The sequence below is a fragment of the Hemitrygon akajei genome, chromosome 1 (assembly GCF_048418815.1).
Source record: "Hemitrygon akajei chromosome 1, sHemAka1.3, whole genome shotgun sequence".
In the NCBI taxonomy this organism is placed as follows: Eukaryota; Metazoa; Chordata; class Chondrichthyes; order Myliobatiformes; family Dasyatidae; genus Hemitrygon; species Hemitrygon akajei.
This window is the reverse complement of record NC_133124.1, coordinates 24,494,782-24,512,750: the sequence shown is the minus strand read 5'-3', so window position 1 is coordinate 24,512,750 and position 17,969 is coordinate 24,494,782. Positions and strand designations below refer to the sequence as shown.

Genomic DNA, 17,969 nt, shown 5'->3' with positions numbered 1-17,969 from the left:
GGCCATCCATTTTAATTCCACTTCCCATTCTCATACGTCAATCCACGGCCTCCTCTACTGTCACGATGAGGCCACACTCAGATTGGAGGAGCAACACCTTCCATCTGTATAGCCTCCAACCTGATGGCATGAACATCGATTTCTTGAACAACCGGTAATGCCCCCCGACCCCCTCAACATTCCCAATGCCCTTTTCCCTCTCTCACCTGTTACGAATGAAGAGAAACTCTGATGGGCCGAAGGGTACAGAATCGCCAATGCCCGCCCCCCCCCCCCCCCACTTTTGAGAATCGCAAGATCACTATTATTTCGGGCCTGATACCCAGGAAATGAGAGAGATACACATCATGTCAGTGATGAGAGAGACAACGCAGAATACACAAGGTGGAATGTCTCCTATTGACAAAGGGAGAGATTACTGCTATTGTCTCTTGAAGGAGGAATTGTGTATTGAGTACTGTACTATTCATTGAAACCCCTCAGGGGGCAGCCAGAGTGGTCTGGTTGAGGGATTGCATCATCCCAACCTGATTGATATCTGAGACCCCGTGAGTGGGGATAAAAGTAGGGTCTGGGGAAACACCCCACTGACGCACCAGGAGAAACGCTACGAGATCGGTGGGGGGGGGGGGGGGGCTTGTGTGTGTGTCCACCCTTGCCTGGGTGACAAGTCCTCCACGGAACGGTCTAGACCATAGGTCGGCAACCCGCGGCTCCGGAGCCGCATGCGGCTCCCTGTGGCTTTGGAAAATAAATGATGAGTATTTAATTAAAATGTATTTTATGTTAGTTTTTGAAATGTAATTCTAAATTTGAAGATTATGGTGATCTTGTACAATCTAAATAAAACATGTTTTTTGTCGCTATTAATATACGTCACCACTGCCAATGCCTGACACCTGCCAGTGCGCGATTTCTTTAATTTTTCGATCCAAGGTAGGCTAACTATGGAGAATTCTAAAAAAAGAAAAGTGACTGATCCGTGGGCAGATTCATTTGCTTTCACTGCTGACGAGACTGGTTTACCGGTATGCTTAATATGCAATGAGAAACTAGCAAGCAACAAAAAGTCAAATGTCGCCAGATATTTCCAGAATAAACACGCAGCCTTTGCTCAAAAATATCCGGATGGAGATGAGAGAAAAAAAGCCGTTTCGGAACTGATGCGGAAGGTTGATCTGAGCAAAAAATCATTTCAAGAAGTGGATGAAGTCTGGAAAATCAACTACATATGCTAGTTTTTTTGCCGCTCAGGAAATAGTCAGGCACGGGAAGCAGTTTACAGATGGTGAATATATAAAAGAATCTTTCATTAAGATTTCAGAACATCTATTCACGGACTTTAAAAACAAGAGTGAAATTGTGCAGAAAATCAGGGATATGCCCGTCTCTGCAAAGACTGTCAAAGACAGAACCATAAAAATGGCAGAAGACATCACAAGACAGCAGATTAAAGACATCAATTCAGCTGTGGCCTACTCGATTGCCTGTGACGAGTCTAAAGACAAAGGTGATATTGAACAAATAGCGCTATTCTGCCGGTATGTAAACTCTGTCGGGCCACAGGAAGAAATGATTGAGTTGATACCTCTAAAAGGCCAAACACGGGGGGGAGGACATCTGTGAGGCTGTCTTGAATTGTTTAAGAGCCAAAGGAATAAAGACCACCCACCTGGTGTCAGTAGCTACTGATGGGGCACCAAGTATGACAGGAGCGCACAAGGGTTTTGTGACTTTATTGCAGAAGTCGCTGGACAGAAAGCTGCTGACTTTTCACTGCATCTTGCACCAAGAGGCACTGTGCACTCAAACATTTCCTCCGGAATGCACAGAAGTAATGGATGTTGTCATTCAGCTTGTCAATAAAATAATGGCAAAAAGTTTAAATCACCGTCAATTCCGTTTGTTACTGGACGAGCTGGAAAGCGCATATTCTGATCTCCTGCTGCACAACAAAGTCCGGTGGCTGTCCAGAGGGGAGGTGCTGAAACGCTTTGTCGCGTGTCTGGAAGAAGTGAAAACTTTCCTGGGCAGCAAAGGGCTCACCTTTCCTGAGCTGGAACAGCCAGAGTGGCTGGAAAAGCTACACTTCATGGTAGACATGACAGCGCACCTGAACACGCTGAACACAGCTCTTCAGAGGAAAGGACGCACAGCCCTGCACATGTTGGAGGATGTTTTGGCATTCGAGCGCAAGTTGACAGTGCTTGCCAGAGATTTACAGAAAGGCACATTGTCTCACTTCCCCAATTTGAGAGAGTTCAAACAAGCTCACGACATGATAAATTCGGAGTATTTACATTCTGCAATCATCGCAATGCAAACATCATTTGGGAAACGCTTCTGTGAGTTCAGAGAGGAAAAAAACACATTATCCTTCCCGGTCACTCCCCTAAGCATCTATCCATCCCTACTGAATACGACTGCATTGGCAGGTGTGAGTCAACCTGATCTTGAGATGGAACTGGCCGACATAGCCGACAAAGACATATGGGTGTCCAAGTTTAGACGCTTGACAGCAGACCTTGAAGATGTTGCCCGTCAGAAGGCCGTTCTTGCTCAGAATCACAAATGGAGTGATATTGAAAACCTCCCCAAACCGGACAAACTTGTGTTCGAAACATGGAATGCTATCCCCAACATTTATGTAAACATTAAAAAGTATGCGTTTGGAGTCCTGTCGATCTTCGGATCCACATATGTATGTGAGCAGGTGTTCTCCAACATGAACTTTATTAAAAACAAACATCACGCACGCCTCACAGATGACAGCTTGCGATCCTGTGTAAAAATGAAGGTGACGTCATACAGCCCTGATGTGCAGACGCTGTGCGCTGAGGTCCAGGAGCAGAAATCCCATTAACCAAGTATGATAAATATTTTAATTGCCTATTATTTTACGTATATTCATATTTTTTCATTGTTCAGTGAAATAGTCCTTTTATTTTTCAGGTTGACAGCTGGCTGACGTTATTTTTGGTTTGCTGCTGGCGGACAATTTAAGTTTGGTGTTTTTCATAAATACAAGAAGGACTCAAATAGACATTGAGTATTTTGTTTAAAAGTAACCAACCCAACTTCTTTTTTTCGGAGTTCAAAATGTTTTTGTTGCATGCAGAAATGTAATTTCGTTTTCTCTGCAGGAGTTCACACATTATAGTTTGTTTATACATAGCATAGAGGCAAAAAAAAACGTTGTATGCAGTGTTATTTCATTTTAAATGTCAAACGGGTTTTGTGGCTCCCAGTGTTTTCTTTTCTGTGGGAAATGGGTCCAAATGGTTCTTTCAGTGGTAAAGGTTGCCAACCCCTGGTCTAGCTAAAGGACGGAGACGGATCCAGATCGAAAAAGGAAAGTCGGCAAGTTAAATAGCTGTTTTTCTCTCTCTCTCTCCAACAATTGCAACACAGCAATCAACAACGACTGCAGCCTTTATGAACAAACTGAACTTTATATTTCCATCGGACAATTCATTATCCCCTAGACAACGATAGAGCTTATTTCTTATTGATTATTATTATACCCACACTTTTAGGTTTAGTATTGATGATGTATATTATCTGTATATTTGCATTGATATTATTTTTGTGTATTTTTACTAATAAATACTGTTAAAAATAGTATCATCAGACTTCAACGGCTACTCCTATCTTTGCTGGTAAGACACCCAGTTAGTTCGTAACACACCTTATCTCCTTGCCTGTCCATCACCTCCCTCTGGAGCTCCTCCTCCTTTTCTATCCTCCATGGCCTTATGTCCTCTCCTATTAGATTTCCCCGTCTCCAGTCCTGTATCTCTTTGACCAACCAACTTCCCAGCTCTTTACTTCACCCCTCCCTCCCAGTTTCACCTATCACCGTCCATTTCTCCATCCTCTCCCCCACCTTCTAACTCTGACTCCTCATGTTTTCTTTCTCCAGTCCTGCTGAAGGGTCTTGGCCTGAAACACTGACTGTAGTCTTTTTCATAGACTATACTTAATTAGGAGTTTGAAGAGATTTGGTATGTCAACAAATACACTCAAAACCTTCTATAGATGTACTGTGGAAAGCATTCTGACAGGCTGCATCTCTGTCTGGTACGGGGGGGGGCTGTACTGCACAGGACTGAAAGAAGCTGCAGAGGGTTGTAAATCTAATCAGCTCCATCTTGGGTACTAGCCTACAAAGTACACAGGACATCTTCAAGGAGCAGTGTCTCAGAAAGGCAGTGTCCATTATTAAGGACCTCCAGCACCCAGGGCATGCCCTTTTCTCACTGTTACCACCAGGAAGGTATTTAATATATATGTTTTTGCACAATTTTTAATCTACTCAATATACATCTACTGCAATGATTTATTATTTTTTTCTTCTATATTGTGTAACTGCTGCTGTAAAGTTAACAAATTTCACAACACATGCCAGTGATAATAAACCCGATTCTGATTCTGAGATGCTTCCTTGGCCTACAGAGTTGCTCCAACATTTTGTGTGTGTTGCTTGGATCTCCAGCATCTACAGATTCTCTCCTGCTTAGGGGTGGTTTCATGTTTTAATTTTAACAGCATCATCATGTTCTTATTGTTCAAATGTGTACAAGTAGAATGAGAAGAGAACCAATTCTTCCGGAGAAATTTTCTGCTTGATTAGCAACCAAACTTCTACTTCTCCCGACCCCCCCCCCCCCCGACCACAGAAACAAATTCATAGAAAGTATTATAAAATTTCACTTGATTTGCAAGTGGTTCATTTGCCGCTTATCAATATTGTACATTTGATAACAAATCAGTGTTAAACTGAAATAATTATTTTTGAAACACAAGTTTCTGGAAAAAGATGGCACCAGCAAACAATGCAACCAAGAGCAACATCGTTCACAAAACTACTACTTTCACTTTGTTTACTTCATCTTTTTCTTCCAAATGTCGTTCTGCTACTGTTGATCTACATTATGGCAGTGTGTTTTGGGGCTGATTGAGTGATCTGGTGCTCTGCTGTCTCCGAGGGAGTTCAGCGAGGTTTTGAACGAAACACGTGGCCTGGAGACCATGAGCGAACCCATTTCTTGCTGATCTCGCCAATTAAAACATGGAAGAAGATTGAAATCAGCGAGGACCAGAGCAGAAGATGGGTGGGTTTACATGTGTGTGAGCAGTCTCACTCGCTGCTCCCAGAGGAAAGTGCCTACATATTTTCTCTCTCTCTCCCTCTCCTCTCCTCTCCTCCCCAACCCCCCTAGCTCGATACTACCAGAGGATGGTGCCAGAGTCCACGGATCTCTGGCAAGGTTTAATCAATGCAGTTTGTGGATTGGTCGCTGTAGTTCATGTTATGATGGGTTTCTGTTCACTCCTTTCTTTGTTGCTATTTTATATGACTTTGATCAAGGCAGATGAGTGCTGTGGCCTACAGACAGCGGGAGATGCAGCGCTGGATTGAACTGAACTGAGCTGAACTAAATATGCCTGGACTCCTTGAATGTCTTTGCGATTTGGTGTTTTGGTCAGAGGGGCGGAGTTCAGGATGATGACACCTAATGGCAACTCCTTTGCTTGCATCTTCAGAAACAGCTTTATTTCCATCATTAATATCTCTGTTTTTCCTTTTCAGGGTTCTTTTGAAAGACCCTGACCTGGAGTTACACGCTGACTTCGGTTCTTTGCGCAAATGGGACCCAGTCTCACGTCCTCACGATCGGTCACTTTTCGATGTGCCAAGGACGTGGCCTGGAAGATGAGCGTGCCTTCAGGGTGCAAGATTTTCATGGCTCTGGAGGCAGGTGGATTCAAGGCTGGTGCCGTCACCTGATGTGTCATGGGAGTACACGGAAAATCAAAAGCAGCGAACTGGCTGCCGGCTGTGTGCTCTGAAAAAGCGACACAACAGACTTTTAACACCATAAATTAGCGAGTTGCTTTGTTACGTCTCCCCTCTCAATTTGTAATGGGAACACCTCTTTTTCCCTTATTAGGGAGAGAGAGAACCTGTGGCATATTGAATTACTGGGTGAACCGGTAGTCTTTGGGGTACTGCAAGTCTGTGTCTTTATTGATGCTTTGCTGCACGTTTGAGTGCTCGGGGGGGGGGGGGGGGCGAAGCTTTTTTGTTGGTGGGGGAGGGGGTGATCATTGCTTTGCTGCTGATTGTGCATGGGAGGGGGAGTTGAGGGGGCTTTGGGGTTCTAACATTTAACTGTCATTCCTTCTTTGGGGCATTGTTTTCGCGGATGTTTGCGAAGAAAAAGAATTTCAGGATGTATAGTGTGTACATGTCTCTGACATGAAATGCACCTGTTGAAACCTGTTATATTCTGTGTTTTTCACTCTCTTTTTCTAGCTGTTTGCGTGATTTGTTTGTTTCCACATTGGGGAGTTGATGTTTTTCTTTATACCGGTTTCATGGCTGTCCATGGGAAGACAAATCTCATGGTTATATACTTCAGTAATAAACATTCTTTGAACTTCGAAAGGAAAAAATGTGCTAATTGTAATGTATTAATTGCGATGTCTACGATGAAACCTGTGGGAAAAAAACTGCTTCAGTGTCTTACTCCAGAGATAAGATCTGAAAACAATTTTCACCACAATATTTAACTCGTTCATTAACCTGAACGAAGCATGCACTGGTGATAGACCTGTTTTGAAAAACCATTAATGACAAGGCTGATATCTGACAGCAATATCTGCTGGTGCTTAGAGGGATAAAAAGCAAAGACCTACTACAGGAGGCAAGACTGAATTGCATCTGCAATATATTTCTAAACGTTTGCAGCATCCACCACCTTTGAAATAACAAAATAGATACAAAAACAGCATTAAATATTTCAGTGTTCTCCAGCGCTGGGAGATAAAAATCTATTTATTTGTACTGTGACCAACGGCAGCACATAAGTCACAAAAATAGTGAACACTGTATGTAATAATTTAACGGACAACAGTTGACTGCTTCTCATAATTGATTCCTGGGATGGCAGGACTTTCATATGAAGAAAGACTGGATTGACTAGGCTTATACTCACTGGAATTTAGAAGATTGAGGGGAGATCTTATTGAAACGTATAAAATTCTAAAGGGATTGGACAGGCTAGATGCAGGAAGATTGCTTCCGATGTTGGGGAAGTCCAGAATGAGGGGTCACAGTTTAAGGATAAAGGGGAAGCCTTTTAGGACCGAGATGAGGAAAAACTTCTTCACACAGAGAGTGGTGAATCTGTGGAATTCTCTGCCACAGGAAACAGTTGAAGCCAGTTCATTGGCTATATTTAAGAGGAAGTTAGATATGGCCCTTGTGGCTAAAGGGATCAGGGGGTATGTAGAGAAAGCAGGTACAGGGTTTTGAGTTGGATGATCAGCCATGATCATACTGAATGGTGGTGCAGGCTCGAAGGGCCGAATGGCCTACTCCTACACCTATTTTCTATGTTTCTATAATACTACAATGAGATTTTAAACACCACACTCTAGGAACATGTTGAATAGGGTATATATTTTAATCATTTTTCCATCTATATGACACAGGTATTGAAATAAAAAGTAAAGGTACAGGCTACAACAAAGCATAACAGATTCTGCAAATGTTGGTAATCCAGAGTAACATGCCCAAAATGCTGGAAGAACTCAGCAGGTCAGGCAGCAGCTATGGGAAAGAAGTACAGTCAATGTTTCAGGCTGAGACCTTTCAGCAGGACTGGAGGAAAAGAGCTGAGGTGCAGATTTAAAAGGTGGGGGGTGGGGAGAGAGAAACACAAGGTGGTAGGTGAAACTGGGAAGGGGAGGGTTGAAGTAAAGAGCTGGGAAGTTAATTGGTGAAAGAGATACCGGACCTGAGAAGGGAGAGGTTGATAGGAGAGGACAGAAGGCCATGGAAGAAAGAGAAGGGGGAGGAGCTCCAGAGGGAGGCGATGGGCAGCTAAGGAGATAAGGTGAGAGAGGGAAGAGGGTATGGGGAATGGCAAAGGGGTGGGGGGTGCATTACTGGAAGTCTGAGAAATCGATGTTCATGCCATCGGGTTAGAGGCTATCTAGACTGAATACAAGGTGTTGTTCCTTCAACCTGAGCGTGGCTTCACCACGACGGTAGAGGAGGCTAAGGATTGACATATCAGAATGGGAATGGAAAGTGGAATTAAAATGGGTCACCACTGGGAGATCCTGATCTTCTGGTGGACGAAGCGGCCTCTCAATCTACAAACGTACATCAAGTCTCACCGATATACAGGAGGCCAAACTGGGAGCACCGGACACCATATATGACCCCAACTGACTCACAGGTGAAGTGTCACCTCACTTGGAAGGACTGGTTGGGGCCCTGAATGGTAGTGAGGGAGGAGGTGTAGGGGCAGGTGTAGCACTTGTTCCATTTGCAAGGATAGGTGCCAGGAGGGAGATCAGTGGGGAGGGTTGAATGAACAAGGGAGTCATGTAGGGAGCGATCCCTGCAGAAAGCAGTAAGTTGGGGGGAGGGAAAGATGCGCTTAGTGGTGGAATCCCATTGGAGGTGGCAGAAGTTTCAAAGAATTATGTGCTGGACCCAGAGGCTAGTGGGGTGGTAGGTGAGGACAAGAGGAACCCTATCCCTGGTAGGGTGGCAGGAGGATGGGGTAAGCTATTATTAATGCTTTTTGAGATAGTGATTTAGATGCATATCATATTTTTTACTGAGTTAAGTATTGTATGTAATTAGTTTTGCTACAACAAGTGTATGGGACATTGGAAAAAAGTTGAATTTCCCCATGGGGATGAATAAAGTATCTATCTATCTATCTATCTAAATGGAAAAGATGTAGTCGAGGGCAGCATTGATGGTGGAGGAAGGGAAGCCCCTTTCTCTGAAAAAGGAGGATATCCCCTTTTGTTCTGAAATAAAAAGCCTCATCCTGAGAGCAGATGCGGAGGAGGCAAAAGAACTGAGAGAAGGGGATGGTGTTTTTACAAGTAACAAGGAGAGAAGGTCCAAGTAGCTGTAAGAGTCCGTAGGTTTAATAGACATCAGTAGATAAGCTGTCTCCAGAGATAGAGACAGTGAGATCATGAAAGGGAGGGAGGTGTTGGAAATGGACCAGGTAAATTTGAGGGCAGGGTGGAAGTTGGAGATGAAGTTGCTGAAGTCAACAGCCTCCATGTGGATGCAGGAAGCAGCACCAATGCAGTCATCGATGTAGCATAGGAAAAGTGAGGACGGATACCAGTGCAGGCTTGGAACATAAACTGTTCCACACAGCCAACAAAAAGGCAGGCATAGCTGGGACCCATGCGAGTACCCATGGCTACACCTTTTGTTTGAAGGAAGTGGGAGGAGCCAAAGGAGAAATTATTAAAAGTGAGGACAAGTTCCAGTAGATGGAGGAGAGTGGTGGTGGAGGGGAACTGTTTGGGTCTGGTGTCGAGAAAGAAACAGAGAGCTTTGAGGCTTTCCTGGTGGGAGGATGGAGGTGTACAAGGACTGGACATCCATAGTGAAAATAAGGTCAGGCAACATCTATGGAAAGGAATAAAGAGACAACATTTCAGGCTGAGGCCATTCATCGGGACTGGAAAGGAAGGGGGAAGGGGAAGAAGCCAGAATAAAATGGTGGGTGGGAGGGGGAAGGTAGGTGAGTTGGAGAGGGGAGATGAATTGAGAAGCTGGGAGGTGATAAATGGAAAAGGAAGAGTGGACCATGGGAGAAAGGGAAGGAAGAGAGGCACTGGAAAGAGCAAATAGGCAGGTGAGAAGAAACGGGCAAGAGCAAAGTCAGAATGTGGAATAGGAAAGTAGAAAATGGGGAGGGGGAGGTGGGAGAAATTGCCTGAAGGAAGAGAATTCAATCTTCATGTACATATTTACTTAAAACAAAGGAGCAATTTGATTTCTTTCAAAGATCTTCTGCATTTTTTTCAAATAAACAAATTTATCATGCTCAACCTGTTTTTAGTAAGATACTGTATATTCAGAAAGATCTTGTTAGTTGGTCCCACCTAAGCAACAAAATGCTCATTTCATAGATAAAACAAATTTATAAAGGTAATTACTTCATTTAGCAGTCCTGACTTACGGACATCCATACGTACAAAAGAGCTTCCATAACATTATTAAATTCAAAAGTCCAATGGAGAAGCAAACATTCAACCCTACAAATACAATTTTCTGTCTCTCTCTCTTTGCACATCCCATAACACTTTGAGCAGTTGTTCTGTCTTATTGAAAATATGTGCTTTTGATGCCATTCATTACAAAGTGGACAGGTTACAGATTACATATTTTACAACAGATTCACTTACAATAAATATTTTATCCTGTGAACACCCACATGAAGATAATTGTATTTAACTTATCATCAACTTTCAATAAATCATTGAAGGAAGCTTCTACTGATAAAAGCACAACCTTTCAAAACCTATTGACCCATGGGTTATAAATAAAAGGACATTATTAACATTTACAACCTTTCTTTGCACTGAACAAAGATAAACTCCACCCACCTGTCAGATTGAGGGGTTGCTGACCAACTTCTGTCATAATTTCTGAGGAAATTGCACTCGATCCCATCTGCAGGCTTCCATCTGCAGCTTTGCTTTCTTCCAGCCTTTCAGCGGCATTCATTCTATTTCCCTTCAGGAATGATCCACTGTTTCAAAGAACCAAATCGCATAATTACTTTCAGATCAGCACAAGACATAGTTAGATATGCTCTCAAGCCCTCAAAATGTTTTTTCTTCTGTTCAGAATCCTCAAGGTAATCCTTGATCAAAGTTCAAAGTAAACTCATTATCAAAGCACACATAAGTCATATACAACTCTTGAGGTTCATTTTCTTACCAGCATACTCAGCAAATCCAAGAACCGTAATAGAATAAGTGAAAGACTACTCACAACAGGGTGAACAAACAACCAATGTGCAAAAGACAACAAACAGAAGAGAGAAAATAATAATAAACAGGCAATAAATATTGAGAACATGAGATGAAGACTCTTTGAAAGTGAGTGTATAGGTTGTGGGAACAGTTAGTTCGGTGATTGGGCAAGTGAAGTAATTCCCAGTGGTTGAAGAGCAAGATGGTTGAGGGGTAATAACTGTTCTTGAACCTGGTGGTGTGAGTCCTGAGAATCTGAAGGTTTATTTTCACTGGCATGCGTGCTGAAAGCTCCTGCACCTATGAAATGTTGGAGTAGGAGTTATTCATCTCTTTTCTCTTTGCCTTGTACTTAGTGTTGCACATTCATTACGGTAGTCACGTGGGCTTCACAACATAAATAAATAAGACAGCTACAATGTTTTAGAAGTTAAGACATTATGGAAATGTGCAGTAACAGACATCTGGTGAATGGGTAATGATACAGCTCTAAAGCAGAGTCCATCCTGTTAAAATGCCACTTTAGCCCCATGTCTGAAAACGTCTGATTAAACTGTAAAAGCATCATTCTTGGAAGAAAGGACAAGCAATAATCATGTTTCATAAACTAATGTGCAGAAATTATCAAGTACTTCACTTCAACAAAAGTAACTTGCAGTGTATGCACGTCACTGTTACCTTCTGAAATAGCTGTTTGGCAAAGTGTTCATTGACATTTCATAAATCTTTTATGATTAAATTTCAACAGATTATTTCCTTTTCCTAGAAACATCAACATCCCAATGATAATTTTTACAATGCAGTTCAATATTCCTCATGATGTTGCGTTGTTTCATGTTATGTCAGGAATTTGCCCAATTAGCAGTGACTAACTCTGTCAGATGCCCAATAATGCAGTTGACTGGTTTAAAAACACTTAGGTGAGTTTAATAGTTTCACAGTGCAGTGTAACTTCATACTAGGTTAGGTGAATGAAGCGTTCTAAGCGCAGCGCTGCATTTTACAGGGTCCTTTTAGATCCCGATTGATACACATTTATATTTAAAAAAAAACATCTGCCAAACACCGACTCAGATAATTGTTCTTTTGCTTTTTCAAAGGGGCCCCGATTTGCATTTCGCGATTGTTTCCTTCAGGTTTATTGAAAATAATGGCATAACCATCAGATATACGTCTCTTCAACGGAACCTTCTGATTCTTAAAACCCTCCCCTACATCGAGACAAAACTAAATAAATGCAACTTTAATCTACAAATATAAAAGCGCTTCCGTCTGACTACAACATGTTACTTCCGTATTCAGTAAACTGCGGGAAAAGAAAAGCGTAAATGAACATTTCCAATAAAGATCTTAATCCCGACACTCGGTGTTCTTAAATTAGCAACATCTTTCATGGAAACGTATAAATTGTTATTGAACGAGGCATCGTCTCAGATGCTTACATTCGCTCATCTCGAAAGAAAATCTGCACCGAGTGGGGGGGGAACCATCACCCATTTAAAGAAAATAGAACGATCCGGTGTGTTTAATAAATCCAGCAGTAACTGCCGAGAGGCAACGTAATTAAATTAAATTAAATACCTCCAAACAAGTACAAAGTCCAGTTAACGCGCAGTAGCAGATTCCCTTGCATTGGCTCCCACAGCGCAGCTATAACAGCTAGCAGTCACATTGTGTCCTTTCGCTCCCGACGGGGGGAGAATAAAACACTTTATAATCTGTCTTCATTGACTTTTTATAATGACATGAATGCCTTTAACAAGCAGTTAAAGATTTCAAAAGAAAACATTTGCAGAACAGGAATATTTATCAAAATGGCGGAGCGAAGAATATTTACAGCACAACGATGTTCCGTGCTCGATTCTATTTTATTAAAAGCTGCATTGATTAAAATCTGCAGCAGGACACCAAAATATTGGAACTTTGACTGGTAAATGCTTCCAAAGTAACGTTTCCAAATATCTCTGGTTACAATCGCGCAATTATTCTGAAAAACGTGCGACTTTTTCGCGTTTATATGCAAGTGCATTGAAAAGGCAATGTGAAGTGTTATGGAGGAATGTTTGTTTTACAAAGAGCTTAGATATAAAAATATGAACAATCAGATTAAAAACGCTACTGGAGAGCAGCCTGTGAGCACCTTTCCCTCTGACGGGTTTTTATTTTCCAACCCAAAATTCTGAAAAATTTCCCTTCTGTTCTTCCCCCCCGCCCCCAAGGATAAATTGTTTAAGTAGTTTCAATTGAAAACCAGTCGACAGTAATTCCGCATTGAACGTCATTAAAACTAAAGAATATCTGTCAGTCAGTGCATCTGGAAGCGGAAAACTGTCAAAAAAGTGTGAAACAAAGTCTGTTGCATTCTTTAAGTTAAACGCCAGATCGCGCCGGAAGCATATTCCTGCTTTTTTTTTCCTCTTTCATTTCAAAAATCAGAGAAACAAATTTCACGCTGAATTTCCTTACCAGTGGAAGCTGTAATACTAGGCCCTTTTTTTCAGCTGGGAGAGGGAGAGAGAGGCGGGCAAACTGAAGGCGCAGGCGCGGAGGGCATAAATTACTCGAGCAAGCAAAGTAACAATTCCACCTGACTCTTGAGGAAAGGAGAGCGGGAACGGGTACAGAGGCGAACATTCACCCGAGCTTGACCCAAAGGGAAGGGGACGAGGTGTGGGGATGTGGTCATTCACTTGGGGGGGGCAGAAGGAAAGTAACTGAACTTGAACCCGACCCTGACCCTGCCGAAAGATATGAAGATTCACCTGAGGCTTAAGGGTGAGAAAAGAGAGCGAAAATATGGGGATTCACCTGGAAGAGAGAAGGACTAAAGAATCGTCTGGCGCAGAGAGAAAGAGAAATGGTGCTGGAATTTGTTTGGAACTTAAAAGGAAAGAAAAAATATTGAAGTCTGATAATAAGCAAAGGAACTGATTTTTTAAAAAATCAAAGATCTTGGTATTCACGTGTGACTAGAAAAAAGTGAGAGAGCTAGGCTACAGTTGTAATGAATTAATTGGTATTGAGGAAAAGAGTTGAACACAGTGTAGAAAATGCTTTCTTCCCCTTTATTTAGCTTAGTGCCAGGTGACCATTCATGACTTTTGTCTCTTATCTACTTTCCCCAGTTTCAGGCAAATTGCCACATCTTTGAACAAAAGGATAAGTTCCGGGGATTCTGTCTCTCCAGTCATAGATTGGAAGTAGATAAAGATGTGGAGAACAGGGCTGAAGGGTCAGCAAAGATCATAAAATTAATTGCCAACAGGAGAAAATCTGCAGATGCTGAAAATCCAGAGCAACAGGTTGGAGGAACTCTGGAGGCCAGGCAGCATCTATGGAAAAGAGTAAACAGTCGATGCTTTGGGCTGAGACCGTTCATGAAGACTGGAAAAAAGAGATTAGCGGTCAGAGTGAGAAGTACAAGTTGACAGGTGAAACCAGGAGAGGGGTGAAGTAAAGAGCTGGGAAGTCCATTGGTGGAAGAGATTAAAGGGCTGGAGAAGGGGGAATATGATGGGAGAGGACAGAAGGCCATGGAAGAAAGGGAAGGGGGATAGCACCAGATGAAGGTGATGGGCTGTCAAGGAGATGAGGAGACAAAGGGAAAAGGGGATGGGGAATGGTGAAGGGGAGGGGAAGGCAATTACTGGAGACTTGAAAGATCAGTGTTCATGCCATCAGGTTGGAGGCTACCCAGACGGAATATAAGGTGTTGCTCCCCCAAACTGAGAGTGGCATCATCACGGTAGTAGAGGAGGCCATGGACTGACATGATGTAATGGGAATGGGAAGTTGAATAGAAATCAGTGGCCACCAGGAGATCCGGTTTTTTTTTGGCGGACGGAATACAGGTGCTCAGTGAAGCAGTCTCCCAATCTACATCAGGTCTCACCGATATACAGGAGGCCACACCAGGAGTATCGGATGCAGTAGGTGACCCCAACAGACTCACAGCTGAAGTGTTGCCTCACCTGGAGGGACTGTTTGAGGCTTTGAATGATAGTAAGGGAGGAGGTGTGGCATAAGATTCACTGGATCTACTGTTTTGACAGAGTGAAGGAAATCTGATATTCTACCATGAGACTTCTGAAAACTCAGCATCATGAACTATGAGAATGCGGAGTTGCTTCAGGGAGTTGCAGACAGGTTAAGTGAATGGTCATGGACATGGCCCTTGACATATAATGTGGATAAAATCTATTTTTAAGTATCAACAGTTTTTAAATAATGGAAGTTTGAAAGATGTTAAAGTGGCTGAGTTGTTGTGATTTAAACACTGTTCAAATGAAAGGAAGTATTTAGGAAGGCCAGCATTATCTGGTTTTAACCACAAGAGAATTTGGCTACAAGAGGTGCCAAGCTTCACCTATGAAGGGCTCTAGACAGACTACATCAGGAATATTGTGTACAAGTCTGGCCTTCCAGCCTAGGGAAGAATTTTCTTATGATAGAAGATGTATAGCAAAGGTTCACCATATTGCTTTTTGAATTAGGTTTAATGTACAAAGACGGGGATCAACTTTATACATCATATCCATTTACATGTTTTAGGAATTTGCTGTGGTATTTTGGTGTGACGTACTACAAAAAAAACAATATTTGACAATTATAATGATTAAAGTTATCCATACTGGTCCTGTGCTCTCTAGACCTTTGAAGAATATGCCCAGCAGTTCTGCGGGTACATAATGGAAGGAGCAAAAAAAATTAACTTTGTACAGCACTTTCAGCAGTTGGACAATGTCTGCACAGCCAATTAAGTATTTCCGAAGGAACCCACTTTATTAACTTTTGAAACATGGCAAACAACTAATTCTCAGGAATACCAATGACTATCTGATTTGGAGTTTTGTTTTGAGTTCATTTTACCACTTCATGTATGAAGAATTATCTCTAGCCTGATGGGTGGAGTCACGAGACTGCTGATCCTAGACTGTGGAGCAATAAGTGAACTGTTGGATGTGCTCTAGCTTGATCAGTATCTGTGAGGGGAAAGAAAGTGTGATGTTTCAAGTTGAGACCCTACTTCAGTGCAGATAGGTAAATTGTTTTAGATTCTTTTAGTGCTTGATTCATATTGACAATTATGAAGTCCATAAGATTAGCATATCTTAACTCACTAATCAATCTACCCATTCATACGTCACCATGGTGAAACATGATTTCCACTTTCCATTTTCTCAAATCAAGCAGTTTAGATTGGGAAATAAAAGGTGAAAATTATGTGGTAAAACACAAATTTATCAACTCAAGTGTAATGCTGCTGAACAACCATTGTGGGTACAATTACTTTGTGAACTTTAATTTTTTAAGTATTTTTTAAATTTAGAAGCTGTTAATGAAGCAAGGCTAAAGCATAAATATAACTAGCAATTTACTTAAAACGTGAAAATAATTTTGTTTAATCTCTGGAATAAAGTGTACTACAAAACAGCCTCAATCATTAAAGGTGACATTAATAGGATTTTACAGTGAACAGGTTAATGAGGTGTGAATTAAGAAGCTAGAATGGATTATGAAAATAATGTATCATGGCTTTTCTTAATCTTTGATACCTTGGCTGTCAAAAACTTTCGATGTCTAATTACCTAGAAAAGCATGCCAAAAAACGAATGAAAAGATAACAGAAGAATAGCATGTGCTAGGACTTAAGTATTATTGAGCTCTCATTTATATGTAATGGGTAATTTCGCTGGGCTGTAACTAACCACAAAAATGTTTTCAAATTCAGGGAACAAAATTTAGTTTTCATCTAAATTATGTAATTACACAAAACAAAATGTAAAATAAAAACTGAAAGTAACTGCAAGAATTTGGGGAATGTTTTAGAAACTTTGCCAGTAATTTTGAAGTAATCATCTAACTTGCCAACTAATATATAACTTAAGTTAGAGGAACTAATGCTCCCAACTTTATTCTTATAATGAAAGTGACTTGGGAAAGCTTCGTGGTTAACTGATAAATATCTTCTGTTTGCACATCATCAAATAAAAACGGATCTTTGGAACCTGAAATGATAGCATAAGATGCTGTAAAAACAGAGTACATCTGCCAATATTTTGAAACGGTGAACTAGGTCACTGGATAGACATCATCTGTACCACTTGTACTGCAATTTATAAATGGACTGTTGGAAAGAGAACACGGGCAAATGTAATGTACTTTTGGATAACTATTAATTACTTGAGCTTTATAAGTTGCCTCAAAATATCAACAAAGCTTTCTTGTAAAAATATTGGAAGTGCTTTATAAAATGCTAACTAAATTAACACCATCATGGAATGCTGCACAGAATACAAATAAATCGGGTCTATCTAAGGTCCCCCATCACCCAACTCGTGCCTTGCTCTCAATCCTACCATCAGGAAGGAGGTACAGAAGCCTGAAGGCACACACTTAATGATTCAGGAACAGCTTCTTCCCCTCTGCTATCTGATTTCTGAATGGACATGAATACAACCTCACTAATTTTTTATTTCTATTTTTGCACTAATTTCATTTAACTACATATATACTTACTGTAATTCACAGTTTTTTCTCTCTTATTATTGCATTGTACTGCTGCCGCGAAGTCAACAAATCTCACGACATACATAGGACATAAACCTGATTCTGATCTTTTTTTTATTGATTTTTTAATGCATTTTCTACAACACTACAAATTTTAAAAAAAACCAAAACAAAGTAGAAAATTAGTACAGTGCAAGATAAACATACAATAGTAATATAATACAAAATAAGATAATTGAGAAAGCACCCAAGTTGAAGTCATGTAAAGTTAGTGTCCTCCCCAAGCTTCACAACAACAAAAACTCCAGACCAACCAAAACAAAATGTAGAAAATATAAATCAGACCATTCAAACCCCCAAAACTGTAAATACACTTGAAAACAGAAGATAATAATGCCTACTACCAAAAACAAGAGCTGAAAGCAAGGGACTGAAAAAAACTTAATTAAGAGGAAAATTAGGAAAATACTCAATAAAAGGTCCCCAGACCTTATGAAACTTTATATCTGAATTAAGAATTGAATAATGGATTTTTTCAAGGTCTAAACAGGACATGATATCGTTAAGCCATTGAGCATGCGTGGGTGGGGCAACATCTTCTCCATCTAAGGAGGATTAGATGTCTAGCCAGGTGAGAAGCAAAA

At 41.2% G+C, this 17,969-nt stretch overlaps 1 protein-coding gene across 6 annotated transcripts in view; it reads right to left on the bottom strand.

The window, feature by feature from the left end:
* The window catches only part of LOC140724770 (lethal(3)malignant brain tumor-like protein 4), a 403,124-nt gene extending 389,803 nt beyond the window's left edge, over nucleotides 1-13,321 (bottom strand). For 4 of the 6 annotated variants that reach the window (XM_073039328.1, XM_073039363.1, XM_073039353.1 and 1 more), the window contains exons 1-2: nucleotides 13,282-13,321; nucleotides 10,444-10,589 (exon numbers count right to left, since the gene is read on the bottom strand). In XM_073039328.1, the coding sequence (XP_072895429.1) occupies nucleotides 10,444-10,564 (121 nt within the window). In that variant the 5' untranslated portion in view covers nucleotides 10,565-10,589; nucleotides 13,282-13,321. Of the gene's footprint in view, nucleotides 1-10,443; nucleotides 10,590-12,257; nucleotides 12,353-12,396; nucleotides 12,453-13,281 lie in introns of those variants that run through there. The other 2 variants (XM_073039336.1, XM_073039347.1) reach the window with 2 other exon arrangements.
* Nucleotides 13,322-17,969: the final 4,648 nt, after the last annotated feature.